The sequence below is a fragment of the Onthophagus taurus genome, chromosome 11, assembly GCF_036711975.1.
Source record: "Onthophagus taurus isolate NC chromosome 11, IU_Otau_3.0, whole genome shotgun sequence".
NCBI classification, from domain to species: Eukaryota; Metazoa; Arthropoda; class Insecta; order Coleoptera; family Scarabaeidae; genus Onthophagus; species Onthophagus taurus.
The window spans coordinates 34797180-34816674 of record NC_091976.1 but is presented as its reverse complement, the minus strand read 5'-3'; the positions used below and the strand labels follow the sequence as shown (position 1 = coordinate 34816674).

Below are 19495 nucleotides of genomic sequence, written 5' to 3'. Positions count from 1 at the left end.
TAGTCATTACGGTTTTTGAGTTATAAACACAACTCAAATACTGAATACTCAACTTCTAAAATACTTAACTCTTTATAACTCAAAAACCGTGACGACTAGAAAAATTCTACGTGCACCATTGGATTCTACGTGAAAAAATGTATTAGAACCCGTTTTTACGTTTACGGCTAGCCGAGATACAGGAGGTGTCTGAAAATCGTAAATTTTTAAACACTCCCTGTATATCAAAAACGACGAGAGCTATGAAAATTTGGTTTGCGCCATTGTAAGTTTCACAAAAAAGTAGCTCAGGTTCGCGGCTTTCTATCTTTCATAATAACTGAGATACCCTGCAAACCCATCGAAATTTGGACACCCTGTACATATAAAGTTGGTCTCTTTTAAATTAATGAACTGTTCGAATGTGTAGCTAAGATTAACTGTGGTTTCAAATATCTATTTTTCCTTTCTATCCCGTTATTTTAAGAGTGATAGAGAACTTTTTCTTTTTCACGAATGGCTGCAACTACTAGATTCATATGTATTAGGAACCTTAGTTTTCTTCTCAGTCATATTGTCAGATGGTATACATATATTGCAAGTAAATGGAAATCGTCCGTATATCATTAGAATCTTACTTTCATCTTACGTTGAATAATCACGAAATTTAACTTTTTGATGGCGTCAAATAAATCGTTTCTCACAAACAAAAGCAACTCTGTTTTTAGGAGCAACACCACTCAGGACCATCGCACCTGTTCAATGTTTTAGCAAGAATTTTTTGAAATGTTAGTTTATCACATACTAAGAAGTCTTTGAAGTCTGCAAATATCTATTATACTTCCGAGAAGGATAGATGCTCTTATTGTTAGTTAATGATTGTGGACATTATAATAATATTACGAATGAATTGAAAATCGTGTATTATTCCTGACGTACTCAGAAAACTTTTGTTACTAACAAAAGTATTTAATTATTAAATAAAATTGGATGTCATAAATACCATGGACATAAAAAAGTTTTTAAAAACGTTTACTACGTCTTTTTAAATATTGAATTAAATCAATATGAAATTTTTAAATGATTAATCCAGGAAATTAACCCAATTTTAACCGAAATATCTCGAATATTAATGTATATATACACGCATATATTCAGATATAGTTTGTCAATAATCCAACAATTATCTAGGGAGAATCTGAATTTCCATTAAACGTCCCAATTCAAGGTGGTTTTTGTTGAAAATCAATTACGTTATTTCTGTTCTTTGTACCCTCGTAAACCAACAATTGAACCACCTAACCTACTAGTCCCAAAATTCGTATCCAACCCCAAAATCAGCTTAATTACACACCAATTCCGGGGTCGTAATAATTTAGGTAATCCTCTCGGACGCCGGGCAAATCCAGTAAACTCGACCGAAATAAATTCATTAGAATTCGCGTTTTGGTTTGATCCCGTACACACCGATGCCGCTATTTCATAATAAAAGCTTTAATTCGCCGTAATTCGAGTACCGTGCGCGTCGCGTGCTGTAAATATAAACGAAATTAATGGGTCGGATTCGCGATGGACAAACGATCGACCATTTAAAATGGGAGGACGCGGCGGCGCATCCCAACAACAACAAATAAAACGACGATACGCCTCGAATAAGGATCGATAAAAAAACGTTTAAAAAAAACGGTAATAACAATTAAACAATACGATAAACTGCGCGAGTAATTAGCCCCGACCAAATTGATTCGGTTCGATTTGATTTGATCCGAGTCAATGAACAATTAACGGGAATTTCATTTTAAAAATAGATGTGTGAGTGCATGTCCGGAACAAATTGATGTGGTATTAATTAAGATGTGTGCGGGTGAAATGTTGATTAAATTTTTTTCACTTTGCTTGCTTTTCTTAATGTCCCCCAAACATTTTTAAAGTTTATACCTATATTTGATGGAACGTGGTAAAGGGATGTAAATTAATTTGAGTGGACGTTTAGTGGCTTGGTCTCCTCGGCAATGGTGTGGAGGATAATCTTCGATTCGATGATTTGCTAGGCAGTTACCCCCGGACAGTAATAACTTTAGATTATGTCACCGCGACGAAACGTTCCGTGTATAATTTGCGTCCTTAATGGGACGACCTGCCCTCGTCCGGAATATCTATTGCTCATTTATCGCGGTGACATCACTAACGATCGTTAAAGTTTCAAGTAATAGAAAGGTACAACCCCTAAATATATTTCAATAAACACAGCAAATAATTATTAATTATTATTAATTCGGTTTTAGAAAATTAGAAATGAATTTGAATCTGTTGGTGAAGAGAGAAGTTGATTTGGGGAACCGGGTTCCTCCCTCTCTTCGTCCAAACCCGACAGGATATGAGCTTCCGTTATGAACAATTTACTACGAAATTGAATGATCGGGACGGCGGGAGCAGCAGAAAGCACAGCAGTAGCGATGCGGCGGCTACGCCCGCACCGTTTCGAGGTTTCTGGAATTCAATTTTCAATCCCCTCGTGTCCACCCGCCCCATTCCCGAATCGGCTAAACCAAATTTTCCCTTTTACTCAAATCGAAATAAACTACTACTACCACTATGTATTTCCAAAAGAAAATTGATATGATCTGAGAAGATTTAAATTTGGTAAGAAGCGTAACTAGAAGAACTACAAGAACTAAAAGGAGGGGTTGTTTTATGTTAAGGAACAAAATATCGTAAGGCGTCGCGACGCCAGAAATTATAACGAAAGTTTTGCGTTACCTACCCGCTTTCGCGGCGGCTAACTCTTAATTATATTCTTTTGCACGGTATCTGGTGCTGTTTTATTAAAAGTTTAGCGTTATAAAAAAACGGGGGGACAAATTATTGGTCGCCAGAGAAAATTTCAAAAAACTTCTTTCTTGGCGAATAATAATAAACATCTAAATGTACAGGGTGTCCCAATTTCGATGTCCGCATAGGCTATCTCCGAAACTAAAAGAGATAGAAAAAAAGTAGCTTACATGTCATGATCCCGTTTTTTGAGAAAATGTTAATGTCGAAAACTCCGAACAGCTATCGTCTTTTGTTTTCGCCCTATCGGCAAAAACTGAAAATTTTGCGAAAACGACATTCGCAAATATCTCACTTATTATGAAAAAAGTAGGAGTATTATAAATAAAACATTATATGGGCTACTTTTTACGAAGAATTCAGTGGCGTAGGTAGAATTTTTTTCCCATCTTTTATTTTCGAGATTTTAGACGTAACTTTATTTTTTTAAATGGAAACCATAGTTGGCTATGACTTAAAATAATTTGTTATTTTCTTCTGATAACAAATATATATAGTTTGTAGGGTATATTTCTTATGGTTATTGAATAACTAACAAAAATTCATTTTGTTCTGTCTAAAACTAATGTATGTATTTAAAAGTTAATGTTGCTATGGTGATAACCATACATACTATGATGGAACATAATGTATCAAATAATTGCCAAAGTTTGTATTTAAAAATTCGATATCAACTCTGGCATTATGTGCTGGAATTATGCACCAGCGTGTTAAGTGTCAAAGTATAACAAAACTGAATAAAACTTTACAATGAATTTCGAAAATTATGAAAAATGTAACATGATGGAATGCTACATGTTATCAGATAACAATGCGACGTTAGCCGCGGAATTTTATTTCACAAGATATCCAGAAAGAAGACAACCGCACGTACGAACCTTCAGCCGGTCAGCAGAAAATTTAATGGATATTTGGTCCTTCCCCAAACCACATACAAAAACATACCAAAATGACCTGCAAGAGAAATTGCAACAAGACGTCTGACCCAAAAGACGCTGCTCCCGAATATGAAAGAAAAATAAGTATAAACCATACAAAGCGGGGCTAACTCATTATTTACGTGCCGGAGATGTCAATCGAAGATTAGAATTTTGTAGATGATATTTAAAAAATTAAATAATCTGCTGTTTGTTCAAAATGTAATCTGGACCGATGAAGTCTTTGAGTGTTCAAAGAAGATTGGGGTTCAATGTATGGTGTGCCCTTTTAGATAATAGAATTTTGGCATATAGTGTCTACCATAAAAACTTAAACTCAGGGAAATATCTCAATATATTAAGGCAGCACATTGAGCCTTTGGACGACAATTTGCCACTAAATATGTCTCAAATGATATATTTTCAATATGACGAAGCACCAGCACATAATGCCAGAGTTGTTAGTGAATTTTTAAATACTACTACAAACTCAAGGACAGTAGAATCTAACAGGACTGCTACATCCATTGTTGTGACAGCCTACCAGCAAACTACGTCACACCATTTTCCACGCCTAGCTGTTGTTATAGTCTATGCGTTTGCTGTGTGTTTTTAGAGGTTATATCCTAGACGTATTCATATTAGTTTTGAAGTTTTATGTTTTTAGACGTATTAATGTCTATCATATAACCTCTAAAAACATAGACAGTTATCAGGCGTGGCAAATAGTGTGACGTAGAGTGCGGGCAACCAACCCGTAGTCGACTACAAAAATACAATGGATGTAGCAGTCCTGTTAGATTCTACTGTCCTTGCTACAAACTTTGCCAATAATTGGAAACAATCCTTTCCCTCATGGTATGGTTATTACCATAACAACATTAAGTTTTAAATACATACAATAGTTTTAGAAAGAACAAACAAATTGATACATTATATTCCATCATAGTATGTATGGTTATCACCATAGCAACATTAACTTTTAAATACATACATTAGATTTAGATGGAACAAAATGAATTTTTGTTAATTATTCAATAACTATAAGAAATATACCCCACAAACTATATATATTTGTTATCAGAAGAAAATAACAAATTATTTTAAGTCATAGCCAACTATGGTTTCCATTTAAAAAAATAAAGTTACGTCTAAAATCTCGAAAATAAAAGATGGGAAAAAAATTCTACCTACGCCACTGAATTCTTCGTAAAAAGGTGCCCATATAATGTTTTATTTATAATACTCCATCTTTGATAATAAGTGAGATATTCGCGATTGTCGTTTTTGCAAAATTTTCAGTTTTTGCCGATAGGGTGAAAACAAAAGACGATAGCTGTTCGGAGTTTTCGGCATTAGCATTTTCTCGAAAAACGGGATCATGACATGTAAGCTACTTTTTTTCTATCTCTTTTAGTTTCGGAGATAGCCTATGCGGACATCGAAATTGGGACACCCTGTACATACAATTATAATCATTCTTATTATAGATTGATTAATAAAACATTATTTACGGAATGTAACAGCGCTTAAACATATGTTCAACGTTCTCTTTGAGCGATTAATTCAAAATTACCGGGCTTGTAGTTGGTTGGTTGGTTGGTAGGTACACTATGTGTATTAAGAGAGGAGAAGGAGGAGGATGGCTGCCTTTAGCAGAACACATTTGAGGTGTCTAACCGACATTTCAGCGTTGCGGTATCGAAAACCGCAGGCCTCGCTATCGTGCTGCTGTTGCTGTTCTGGTGCTCGTGTCGTCGTCATCGTCGTCTAGTGGCTCGCTTTCACCGTCTACCACCACCGAGTGTGTAACGCAACACTGAAGAGGCGTGGCAGTGAACGAGCTTAAATTGCCCGCCAAACATACACGCAATAATCTCGAAAAATAAATAATAAAAAATAGTTATGAAATATTTTTTCCCCATCTTTGAACGTTTCCTAAATTCTAACTGATGATGACTATTTATTTTATCTAAGTTAACGTCTACAATCATTTATCACAATCTCTCCTTTTATTTTATTTCGAGGTGAAACAACATACATGGTTAGAAAGAAACATATAAACCTCTAAACATAAAGAACTTTTTAGCGAATTAAATAAAGTTTATTTAACTAGCACTAAGCTACTTAGCAAAACAAGATAATGTTGCAAATAAGAGATTTGAATAAGTAAAAACTTCCAAGTAATCAAAATCGAAAAGTGTCTACTATATAATAAGTAATCTAATGTATATTTAGGGTTTTTATACATCATTCGCAATGTATTCTTACGAGTAGTGTAAGAATGCCGGTTCTTTAAGTTAATCCTGCCAATCCTGCGGTGACGTCACGCCTCAATGTATTAGGTATAGGGGATACCAACCAAAGTTTGGGGGGGAAAAAATTAGGTTGGTATTAAAAGTAACTAGAGATCTAGGGATTTTTAGAAAATTAAATAGAAAAATTTAAATACAATGGCGAAACCTATGATTGAGTGGGAATATGGGATTAAAAATAAAAAAAAATCATTACATTTCAAATTAACAATAAATTATATTAGCATAATATATAAAAAAACCAATATATAATATAATCTGTGATTAACTTGAAATGACTACATTTAAGAAATAGATGCCGATGGAATTTCATCATTTGAACCAATATTCTTCTTCTTCTTCTTTATAAATTCAATCTTTTGCACAGTACATGTCTTGTTAAGTTTTCCAAGATATACCAAACACATTTCACGTAGTTCAACAATTTCAGCAAATGTAAATCACTCACTTTTTTCTTAGGTAAAAATTCACACTGTCCTAAACGATTTAGATGTTCCATCTTTTCAATAAGCGGTGTATAAACTTCAAGTGAACAGTTTGGAGTGTAAGTTCGGAATGAATAAATTTCGCACCAGGCGGTAGAGATAATGTACAGCAAAAAAAAAAATGTGGTTAGACGCAATAACATCTCTCTAGATAAACAAATTTCCAATAACAACTGTTGATAAAATTAAAAAAAATAAAATTATCAAAAGAAAAACTCGAAAATCAATAGAAATTACTCACAGTATAAAAAATAAATCGATCCTAAGTGTTCCCAACACATCCCAATGGTTGGTAAACCATGTTCTCCACAATCTCAATCATAGCTAACGTCATTATATTTAAATTTTTCTGTTTAATTTTATAAAAAATTCCTAAATCTAGTACTTACACCACTCAATCATAGGTGGCGCCATTGTATTTAAATTTTTCTATTTAATTTTCCAAAAATCCCTAGATCTCTAGTTACTTTTAATACCAACCTAATTTTTTTCCCCCAAACTTTGGTTGGTATCCCCCCCTATACCTAATACATTGAGGCGTGACGTCACCGCAGGATTGGCAGGCTTAACTTCCGGTCTAGAACCGGCATTCTTACACTACTCTTACGATTTGTTAAGTAACTCTCCATAATACTCTCTTTATCTTTTCATAATTTCATTTTCCTCCCTCAGTATTTCGTCCTTACTATCTTTAACACTACAATTTGTGTCTTTTCTGTTCTTAAGGATTTCAGTAGTCGATACATATTGACGCTTAGAATGTATTCATTTATGTGTATTTCCGATATACCTTAAAGGTAATTTCAGTCTTATTATTGAAATAATTTAATAATAATTGATGCATTATTTCAGTTAATAACTGTAAAACCACAATACTAATACCTATCTAAACGTAATTATTGTAGAACGGAGTGGTCCATAACTAGATAAGTAGAACCATCGTGGTGTTTGTAGATAGAGAATGGAGTGGGGAGTATTCATACTGTGATATAACCATTACGGTCGCCGTCGAGAATAGGCATATTAGCGCAAATGCTTTGGACCTTAACCAGTATGTGTATCGGGGAAGCTAATGCGACCTACACACACACTACCATTCCGGAGCAAGGATTACTGGGAAATTAGCGGTTTTGGTCTGTCCTGGTGGATCGCGTTATCATACAGTGGGAGCACGACTTAGCTTATAAGCCGATTATTTAATAACATAAATTAGTTAATTTTTTTTCGATAGTTCATGAATCAAAATTGATTTAAATATTATAACAAAGAAGATTTGGTTTCATTCTTTGCAGTTTCTTACATGAATGTTTGAATGTATAGTTACAATAGATTAGATTTAATCGTATGAAACTTGAGTGACGTTAATGTATTAGTATACCAAGGTGGTAAGAAAGCGGGTTTAACCTCGTCAAAAATAGCCTTTGATCCCGGCCGGATTAAACACAACAAAAGTGATCCTCCCCATTGTACGATCATTCTTCGGCGTCAACGCTATTGTTAATAATAAGGAATATGGTTTTGGGAGTACGTTTTAAAATATTCGAAAAAAAATTTTTTTTTCATTAATTAATTAATTGATATTTAGTATTGTTTTGAGGTGTTAAATTACATTCGATCCACTCAGTTTACTTCAAGACCAACAACGTCTGTTTATTGTAAATTTAAAACTTTGTAATTAAGTAAGCAGAAATTTAATCATTCACTTATAACTTTTATAATTTAAGTTTAACTAACATTTATAATGTAAGATTTTTTATATTTCTATGTTAAGTGAATCATCAGTGTGGAAAGTAAAAAGAAAAATTTAGCCAATCCTGTACCGGCTTAGTTATATATAACACAAAAGCGTATATTTTAAAGGAACCTCTCATATCCTAGGTAATCTGGGTACATTACGCTAAAAAGCTTCCATCGTAAACAAGAATGCACGTCTGGTTTTCCAAATAATCAATATTTTTTATCCGTTTTTTCCTGGAAATCATCTCTAGATTTACTCTCACCTCACCTTTTTAGGTATAAAACTAAATGTTAACGTATTTAGTGTTCAAGGATTGTCTAAGAAAATAAGGAACAACAATCAACCTCGATTATTGTTATCGTTATTATTGAATAAAAGTACACTGACCGGCAAAAAAACCGGCCACCAAAATGTAGCCACAATTTCAAAGCTGGCTTACTCGCGAACCACTCATTCGATTTTGATGATTCTTTTTTTGATCGAAACGTTGATTCTTCTGTAATAATCCTGCGATAGAAATTTTTATTCGGATATTAATTTGAGCATATACGGGGTGCAAGAATGAGAAAACCTTTTTTTCCCGAAATTTGTAATACCCTATGGGGTGCAGCTGCTACAGCAGAGGGTGTTAACTGGAATCAAATGGTAGCCCAATCTATTCTGAGCATTTTGTTTTTTTATTCACTCTATTATCTCTGTTACTAACGAAGATGCAGTATTTTCAAGCGATCGCCTGTGAAAACAAGACGAGTGACAATAGTAGCTGATGACCGTTTTATTGTTCTAAGCAATCGTAGAACGACAGCTGTAGAAGCTCGGTGTCGTCTTCAAATGGTGCATGTCGTTGATGTCAGTGAGCAATTGCGGTAAACTCTTCTTCAAAAGCAATTTGTAACTCTTGAAGATTGTCCGGTAGGACAGGACGACGACGAATGCGTCTCTCAAGTTGGTCCCAAAGATATTCGATAGGGTTAAGGTCCGGGCTGCACGCGAGCCACTCTATCCGTTCAATACCCTACTTCATCAAGATATTCGTTAACCACACGTGCTACGTGCGGTCGCGCATTGTCATGCATTAGCATGAATCCGTCACCAATAAAATGGGAATAGAACCTCCATGGAAAGGTACTCTTTCCGAAATGGTGCAGGTCGCAAACCTTTCATTACGACCGGAGTTGTTCCATTCCCTAATTCATACGTACGCGCCCAAATTGAAGACGTGCTCGCCGATGTCTCTGGAGCAGCCGAGGTCTTTTGGCAGGTCTTCTTGCAGTCAGATCACTTTTATCAAGTCTTCGATGAATAGTTCTTTCACTTACGCCAACCCCACGCACCATCTGAAGAGGATGCCGAGTTTCTATAGCTGTCTTTCTAAAATTCCTCAGAGTGTTTAGAACAATACATCGGTCATCAACTGCTGTTGTCACTCGTCTTCTACCGAAACCTTGCCGCCTAGTGAAATTTCCTGTTTCCACATATTGGTTCCAGGCATCCTGAACTGTTGTTCAGGGTACACCCAACGTATGGGCAACGTATTGCTGACTTTTGCCATCCTCAATTAAAGTAACAATAGCCGCAACATCAGTTACTGACAACGGGATTGCTATTATGTTAAAAGACTGTAAAAATCTTTAACAACTGTCAATTTACTATTCGAAACAAATGACATACGCTACCTAGCGCGCCACCTTAGCTTTTTTTATGCTTGTTTGTCTTGTTTTTACAGGCGTTCGCTTTAAAACACTGCATCTTCGTTAGTAATAAAGATAATAGAGTGAATAAAAAAACAAGATGTTCAGAAAAGATTGGGCTACCGTGTGATTCCAGTTAACACTATCTGCTGTAGCAGTTGCACCCCACAGGGTATTACAAATTTCGAGAAACAAAAGTTTTTCTCATTCTTGCAACCCGTATATGCTCAAATTAAAATCTAAATGAAAATTTCTATCGCAGGATTATTACCGAAGAATCAACCTTTCGATCAAAAAAACAATCATCAAAATCGAATGCGCGGTTCGCGAGAAAGCCAGCTTTGAAGTTTTGGCTAATTTATAGTGGCCGTTTTTTTTTGCCGGTCAGTTTATATTAACAAAGCATATACTAAGTAAAGTCTATTGCATACATCCCCATTAAAAATCTGTACATTATAAAGGCTGCCTAATTCCGTGCTGGTAGTGCGCTAGCTAACCCGTAAAAGTAGCGGCTAGTAGCGGCGTGTTTGCCTCAATAAATATAAAATTTTAATTTTGCAAAACCGGTTAGGACCGGTTATATATAAAGATCTGCGTTAGTTTCGGCTTTATTAAAATGCATTTTACATTGGGATTTCCGTTACCTCTAAAAATGTTGCGGAAACAATTTTTTTTATAACTTAGCTAAAATTAACTCACTATTCAATTAAGTACCCAATTGTGTTAATGTTAAATTTAAAAATCAAACATAATAAGAATCATGATATGATATGTATGTTAAAATGAAGCTTAAATATTTTAGTTTATGATATAAGAGTTACAAGATAATATTATTGAAATTTCCAGAAAAAATTTGATTTAATCCCCGAAAAGCTATTATTTTAGTTGAGTACCTAATAATACAAAACGATGTGCAATCGACGTAAAAGCTAACAACAAATTCGGTAAAATCGTTGTCCCACGGTAATGGTTGGCGAAGGGGCTTTTCCGGAACGAGCACGGCTGCGATGTTCAAATATAAAATAGAGAGACGATAAACTGTAACGTTAACGTAACATAATGGGAACCTACGTCCACGTGAAGTGGGTGTTACACAAAAAAATAAAAGATTATCGATCTTTATTTTTCATTACATTTCAGTATGTTATTAAAAAAATTAAAAGAAATTAAATTATTTATTATTTTAAAAAATAATTAAAATTAAAGAATTAGTTTAGTACTTGGTAATTAGATGGCTCTAAATTAATTGAAATTTTAATCATTACTTATAAGCGGCATCTTTTAGTCAATAGCATAACTAATAATAAAAAGTTTCAAATTGTAATTAATAAAATAAAATTTTTCATCAATTTAAAAAATGTGTTAAAATTATAATATAAAATGAAATAAAGCAATTTTTAGCATAAATTTTTAATTTAAACTATTTTACGTCTTCCCCCCCAAAACCAGTTCTTCCTAAGCGTTTCGTGCGCTGAATCCTCGCTTGGTTCTGTGACTCAGCTCAGAAGAAAACTTAAGTGTGACTTAAGAGTACAAGGCCTCGCGTGCACAAAGTAGAACGTAGAAAGTGAATTTCCAATTTCATTTGTAGCAATATACGTTGATTTTAACCCTTGTGTGAAGTTCTTTTTTATTTCTTAAAATGGGGTACGCACAACTTGATGGGTGTGGTAATTGTGTGAAATACGCAATGTTTGTTACCAATTTAATAATTTTTGTATGTATTCATACCAAAAAATTGTTTTATTAAATGTTTTAAAATGTTTATTTTTTTTTATTACAGCTTGGTGGGTTAGTTCTTGTAGCTTTAGGAATATGGTCAATAACTGATAAAGCTTTTGCAAATCAACTCTTGGGAACAAATTTATACTCAGGATCTATCTACATCATGTTAACAATGGGAATAATAGTTTGTTTTATTTCCTTTTTGGGATATTTTGGCTCTATTAAAGAAATTAGATGTCTTCTCGTTGCTGTATGTAACAACAATAATTCATCAACATCAAATTAATTTTTTATTTTTAGTATTTCATTTGTGTTTTTTTAATATTTGTAACAATGCTTATTGGAGGAATTTTGGGATATGTGTTTAGAGGAAAAATTGAGACCACCTTAGAAAATGCTATGTTAGCCTCATTAAAACATTATGGAAATAACCGGGCAGTTACCGATGCTTGGGATGAAACTCAAACTAGACTGCAATGTTGTGGAGTCAATTCATACCGCGATTGGGATTTCAAAACTCCCGATACATGTTGCAGGGAGACCGCTCCTGGTGTAAGACAATCATGTCAAGATGTTACCCAACATAGCCCAATAATTATGTATACCAACGGTTGTTTGAATATCACTAAGAAATTGGTTAAAGAACATGCGGTTATTATTGGAAGTGCTGGAATAATTGTCGCTTGTATATTGGTAAGTAAAAATTAATTTTAAATTGATTTTATGATTATTTATGTTTATTTTTTAGATTTTGGGAATGATTTTTTCGTGTGCTTTATACAAGAAGATTGATGAGTAAAAAGAATGAGTAGTTATGTACAAAGAGGAGTTACTATATTTGTTTCTGAATATTTTAAGTACAAAATTTATTTTATATAATCTTTTTAAATTAATAAACTCAACATTTAAATGTCTCCATGTTTATTCCCGCCATCTGTTGACGTTACTACCAAATTTTTCTTTACCGTCAATTACTTTAATATCCTAAATTAATTCAATCAATTTAACGTAATCATTAATTAATTATTTAAGTTAACGTTTATTACATTTATTATTAAAACAATATCTTATATTTTCAAAAAATTTATTTTTTAATGTTGGTATTTCGCGTTTTGACAATCATCTGTCAAAGAAACGTCAAATAATTGCTCAATATTCTCAATAAGAAAAGACATGGTGGTGGAATCTCTAATGGAATATAATAGATCTGCGTAAATAAAACGGAATCTTGAAAATAATTTCGTCCCTTAAAATAATGTACACCGTGTATGTAGTAAAATTAAATAGTTTCTAATGAACGTGGGCCTGATGTCCAGCTCGGTAAATGACTTGCAAAGTACCCCGCCATCGTACTATAATTTGTATGGGGGCCCTTCAACAGCTATCTCCCAAGATTTGGGAGAACCACCAACTTACGAAGAAGCTATCGATCCAAACGGTAAGAATAAAAATTTTCAAAAATTTAATCAATGGTAAATAAAAATAATTGTAGTAATTGATATTAATTTATGTCTTGCTATTAGGACCTCCACCTTCGTACGATTCATTATTTGGTAGAGTAAGAGAAGCAAGAAAGACAAGTAAAGGAGTTTTTGATTTTCTAAAAAATGTGGTAATAATTTTATTGGGTGCAGGTATTAAAAATATATTTTGTGTATTTCTTTCATTAATTTATTATTTTTTATAGTTGGTTGTACCGTTATATTAGGGGTAACTATAATTGTACCGATTTGTATGATCGTAATGGGTCTGATTTATTTACACGAGTGTCCCCAAGGCGAATACATTCCAGTTTATTTATTAGTTGGTGGTAAGTAAATAAAAAAAAAATAAATACAGGGTGTCTCAGCGAGACCGGTCATTAGACGTTTCTGGGGTTCTGGCCAAACAAAAAATTTGAGAATACAGACTTCAGAACATGCTTAAACAAGATGATGGAGTATGTTTTGGTGCCGAGAACGGCTTTCTAGATCGTTTGGTCATTTTACTATGATACGTTAACTTTTCGAAATTTGGAAGCACCATAACTTCATTTTTTAAATGGCACCCCCCATATTTCATTACTTAGTCGTCTTCGGCGTCTCATTTTACATCTTTTATATTCCATATGTCCTATGCCTAACATTAATAGTTTGAGCAATAATTAGGGTTTTTTGAAAAATGCTCACATATCATATGGATATTAACCTAGTGTGCCATGGAAAACAAATGTTTAATGACTTATTGATGAAACGTCAAAGTCTAATTAGGTTGTTTGATGCTTGTGAGTCTAGAACCAGTTAATATGGATATTAATAACGTAAATAATGTTTATACAAATGAAGAAATCCATAATTTATTTTTTGTGCACGAAAAGTGCGACAACATTTCGAGGCCAGTCCCAACACCTCTATTCGAGCTGCCAAAGAAGATCTGAGAATCATATTACGAACTTTGTCGCGCTTTTCATGCAAAGAAAATAAATTAAGAATTTCTTGATTTGTGTAAATATTACTTTCGTAATTGTTATCGATTTTAACTCGTTTCAGTACTAATATTAAAGGACATAACAGATAATTATTAGCTCACATGCATCAAGTGACATAAACAAGTGAGTCTTTGACAAGAACTCATTGAGAAGGCTTGTTTTTCATGGCACACTAGGCTAAATATCCATATGGTATGTGTGTATTTTTCAAAAAACCCTAATTATCTCCCAAACTATTAATAAAGGGTGTCCCAACAAGGGCGCCGGATTTAATTTTGAAGAAAAACACATTTATTTTTTGAATTAAGCAAATATTTTGATTTCAACATAAAGAAAAATAGTTCCGATTAAATATGAAATACAACATCAGGCAAATGGCCACCACGAAACCTCTGGCACAGGGTTACTCTTTTGTTGAAATTTTCAATAACGTTTTCGCATAAATGTGGCTGTATTTCACCAATAACGCGCCGTATTTCCTCTTTAAGATTTTCAACTGTTTCAGGCTTATTCGCATACACCTTTTCCTTTACATAGCCCCAAAGAAAAAAGTCCATCGGTGTTAGCTCGCACGATCTTGGTGGCCAATGTTGATCGCCAAATCGAGAAATGACACGGCCCGGAAACTTTGTCTACAGTAACGCCATTGTTTCACGTGCTGTGTGGCAGGTCGCACCGTCTTGTTGGAAAAACATGTCCTCCACATCAATGACATCCAATTCGGGCCACAAAAATTCCGTTAACATTTCCCGATACCGCACACCATTAACAGTTTGCGCATTTTCAAAGAAATAAGGACCAATCACTCTGCCACTCCAAAATGCACACCAAACAGTTACTCGCGGTGGATGTATTGGTTGATTGAGTACCCCAAATTCGACAGTTTTGTTTATTTACGTATCTGTCGAGTTGAAAATGTGCTTCATCTGAAAAAATGATTTTCTTCGAAAAGTCCGCATTAATTTGATGATGTTCCAACACCCAATCAGCAAATCCACGGCGCTGCGCATGGCGCCTTGATTTCTTGCACCAATTGAACCTTGTACGCGTGCAAATGCAGATCTTTTACCAAAATGCGTTGCAAAGTGCTTCTGGAAATGTTTAATTCTTGACCACGATGCCGAATGGAAGTTCCTGGATTATCGACCACAGATTCCCTTACTGTGGCTATGTTTTCAAGTGACCGACAAGGACGACGACGAACATTGATCTTCTGATCCACCAGCATAAATTTGGTCTCAAATTTTGTAATTAAACGCCTCACTGTTGATTCATTTGGCGCATTATTGCGACCGAAAACTTGACGTAATTGGCGAACAGTTTTCGCAAAACTTTCACCATTTTTGTAATGTGTTTTTACAATAGTTAGACGTTGTTCGTTTGAATAGTTCACCATATTCATAAATCGCGCGGTCTATACGTGACAACTGTCAAACAAAAAACGCCGTACAACTCGTATTAATAAAATGGCGGCAAATTTAAATCCGGCGCTCTTGTTGGGACACCTTTATTAGGTATGGGCCATATGGGATATAAAAGATGTAGAATGAGACACCGAAGACGACTAAAAAATAAAATATGGGGGGTGCCATTTAAAATAATGAAGTTATGGTACTTCCAAATTTTGAAAAGTTAACGTGCCATAGTAAAGTGATCAAACGTTCTAGACCGCAGTTCTCGGCACCAAAACATACTCCATCATGTTGCTTAAGCATGTTCTCAATCCTAAATTGATATCCCAAAAATTGAGTGTTTTCTGATTTTTTGAGCAAATTGCATCGAATCAAATTGCAAAAGGTAAAGTTATTTATAAACCTTGAAAACAGACAAATCCAAATATGTAAAAATATACAGGTGTTCCATTTAAAAAAATAAAGTTGGTGACGACTTCCGGTATAACCGGAAGTGCAAGAAATCTGAAAATATTTTAGACGAAGAGATCGTAATTGATAATACTTAAGTCTGAATTCTCAAATTTTTATTTTCGCCAGAATCCCAGAAACGTCTAATAACCGGTCTCGCTGAGACATCCTGTATATAAATCAAATTGAATTAAATGAAATGTAGGTATTTTTGGTATTTTAAAACAACTTTTACATTTATCAACGAGAGTAAGACAGCGTGAAGAGGATCAACAAGAAGAACAACTTCGTCAATCACCGACTCAAACACTATTAAACTGTTTTATGTTGGGATGGTTTATAATTGGATCGGTTTGGGTTTACAAAGAATACGAACCAAATTATGATCCGCTAAAAGACAACGGAAAATATTGTAATAAAAGTTTGTATTTATTCGCGTTTTGGCTGATAACCGCTGTGTATATTTTAATCGGAACGGTGACTCTGTGTTTGTGTTCTTTGAGTATCGCGAGCATTGTGTTACAACCAAAAATAACAGCTTTTGAAAATGAGAATGCGGAAAACGCAGAAAGACGATAATGAAATTTTTTGTTTAAACAGAAAGATGCCGTGGTCCAAAATTTATTTCCCTTAAACAATTTTAAAGGTAAAAAGTGCACAAAATACGGTAGCTTTTTGTCCTTGGGGCATCTGTTTGTCTGTGATACGTTAAAATTTTTTTTGATTAGTTTTTTAATTTTCCACAACACACAAATTTTCTTTAATTACCTTAGATTAATTTAAGATTTTTTGGGTCTGATTTTTTTAAATACAAAGATGTTAATATTTAAACGAAAAAGTGGTTGGACACAATATCGATATACAGCGTATTATACAATTTTTCGAAAATCTTTGGCTAGCTTTCATCTTTTGATGTTTAATTATATTCCGAATTTTACTATATACACAAAAAGAACACGCTCTTCGGCTTGGTTTTGTGTTTTCCATTTTTTAAGTGTTTTTACAACAAACTTGTAAAGGAATATTTTAGGCTTAAGGATTAAAAATAAAATAATTGGAGATTTTGTAAAAATGTATACAATTTATCGCAGCTAAGTACAAATAAATGTATTTATTCTAAAATTTGTTTTTTATTTAAATCAATTGTCATTGCCAAATTTTTATAAAAAAACGGTCTGTACCACCCTAGATACCATGTTCTATGACCACGCTTTATAATATTTTCCACTAAATAATAAGTAAGGTTGTGTATATTCTAAACGAAGTTGTCACCGATTGTCACTTTAAAGACGAAGCCACTAATCTCTCGTCACTTGGCTAATATCTACGTTTTGAAATTAAAACTCGTGCGCAATATATTAAGATAACATCATTAAGTGCTATAATTAAAATTTGAATATTGTTTAAAAATCAGAATTACTGGAAGAATCTGAGTCTTCCGCTAGTTGGATGATGACAGGAGGTAAATCAGTTATTAATGAATTTCCCATTAATGTTGTCCAATCTTTTTTAATTAGTTCTTCACAGTGGCGAACACTATTTGCCCACATCTCCGGAGTGTAATGACCAGGGCACGGAACTTTTGTAACAAAACGATTTCCCCCCTCCACTCGTTCTCAGAAAATCTTGATTAAAAGAATACCATACTGTTCAGTGGGAAATTAAAATTTCAAGTAAGAAAAAAATTGTGTCACTAAAAATTGTTCCTGAAACAATTCTAAACAAACTTTGTCAACAACTTTTTTTGATTTAATCAATAATTAAGGAGATAACCTCAAAATAATAATTTTTAAATTTTTATACATAATTACACTTAGATGGTTAATTAATAGAGATGTAAAAATTTTTTATTAAGATAATTGATTCAAAATCGAAATTGAAACAAATTTTATTTAAAACATTTTTTAATAAAAACAATAATTGTTGAGATAATTAATTTTGATAGCATACTATTCAGAGGGAAATTAAAATTTCAAGTTAGCAAAAAATTGTATTAACAAACACTGTTAAGCCTGAAGTAATTCTAAACAAATATTGTTAATAAAAATTTTTGATTTGATCAATAATTAAGAACATAATCTCAAAAAAAATTTTATATATATATTATATATATTTTTTATTGAGAAAATCGTTTTAGAATTTAATTTAGAACAACTTTTGTATGAAATTTTCTGCTGAGAACGAGTGGAGGGGGGAAATCGTATCGTTTTGTTACAAAAGTTCCGTGCCCTAGTAATCATATACACAAGGGGGGAGGTGGTATAGGAGAATATGGAGATCAGGGAGAGGCAGTGATGAATAGAAGTAGGCATGGTCATTACTAATGACCAAGAGCTTTTTGCCAAGTCTCCTTGACACGACAGATCTTTTTCTCCGAGCTGGACTGAACATGTTTATTGTAATAAGTTTTTAAGAACGCCCAACATAGTTCAATGGGATTATATTGGCAATTGTATGGAGGAAGGCGAAGAACAGTATGGCCATGGTCTCTTATTAATTTATCAATTTCAAAGGATTTTTCAATTTGAGGCTTGTAATAACGGATTATTTCCCATAACGATTTTTTATTTAAGGTTGGTTCAAACTGTATATTATGTTCAGTTAATCATTTTTTCATATCATTTTTTTTGTGCAGAAACTTGGAGCTTTCTCGATTTGTGTTGAGTGATATGGAGCATTATCCATTACTACCGCACACTTCGCACCCAAATTATTTAATGCTGGAAGTAATTGATTTTGCACCCATTCCATAAAAATAATTGACGTCATATTTTTATGATAATCTCTGTGCTCCGTGTTGTCACTGAGCAAGAGATCGCAATTTGGCAAAAACCCTGACGAAGTGCCTGCGTGCAAGATTGTAAATCTTTTTCCTTCGCCTTCTGCTCTTTGCGGAATACCGAATCTTTCATTTTCATTTACCCATTGATAAACTTGGGTGCCATTTTCGTAAATCCAAGTTTCGTCAAGAAAAACAAAAGTATACTCTCCGGATTCTAGGTATTGCAAGTATGTCTTTAAAAATGTAATTCTTTTTGAAACTATATGTGGTTGTTCAATTAACACTTTTCTATTGCTAATCTTTTTATATCTATATTCCATAGATTTTATAATTTTATGTAATTTTGATCTACCATTAGTAAAATCACATTCATTTCTTGCAAAATTAAGTAAATCATTAAGATTAAAATACTGTTTCTTTTCATGCAATTTTTGTATTTGTAGACTGAATGTAAAATCCAGGCTAAGTGCCAAATAATTCATTTTCGCGTTAGGTTGTGAAATACGTGCAATGTACCAAATGCAATTCCGTATAAAGTGGGCTATCATTAGTTTGTTGTGGAACTAGTTTTTAAAAAATCAGCTATGATGCGTGGTGTGCTATGACGCATCAGGTGTTTGGTAAAAAACGTTCTATGTGTCTTGTTACTCTCTGAGTTGTTAGAGGTTATGTTTGGTGATCAGTGCTTGTGATTAGTGTTAT

At 33.6% G+C, this 19495-nt stretch overlaps 2 protein-coding genes and 1 long non-coding RNA gene across 3 annotated transcripts; 2 read left to right on the top strand and 1 right to left on the bottom strand.

The window, feature by feature from the left end:
- Positions 1–6240: 6240 nt before the first annotated feature.
- LOC139432233 (uncharacterized) lies at positions 6241–6836 on the bottom strand. The gene is made up of 2 exons (XR_011642095.1): positions 6770–6836; positions 6241–6701 (listed from the first exon to the last, which is right to left on the bottom strand). It is a non-coding gene; the product is annotated as an uncharacterized lncRNA (long non-coding RNA).
- A 4578-nt stretch (positions 6837–11414) lies between these two features.
- Positions 11415–12596, top strand: LOC111414566 (Tetraspanin 74F). The gene is made up of 4 exons (XM_023045950.2): positions 11415–11674; positions 11741–11932; positions 11983–12375; positions 12431–12596. Exons 1-4 carry the CDS (start codon positions 11600–11602, stop codon positions 12479–12481), a joined length of 711 nt encoding a protein of 236 aa, XP_022901718.1. The 5' UTR covers positions 11415–11599; the 3' UTR covers positions 12482–12596.
- A 200-nt stretch (positions 12597–12796) lies between these two features.
- On the top strand, positions 12797–17133 carry LOC111414575 (transmembrane protein 272-like). The gene is made up of 4 exons (XM_023045962.2): positions 12797–13120; positions 13206–13316; positions 13370–13492; positions 16217–17133. The coding sequence occupies exons 1-4, from the start codon at positions 12976–12978 to the stop codon at positions 16588–16590; spliced, it is 753 nt and encodes a 250-aa protein (XP_022901730.2). The 5' UTR covers positions 12797–12975; the 3' UTR covers positions 16591–17133.
- The last annotated feature ends 2362 nt before the right edge of the window (positions 17134–19495 follow it).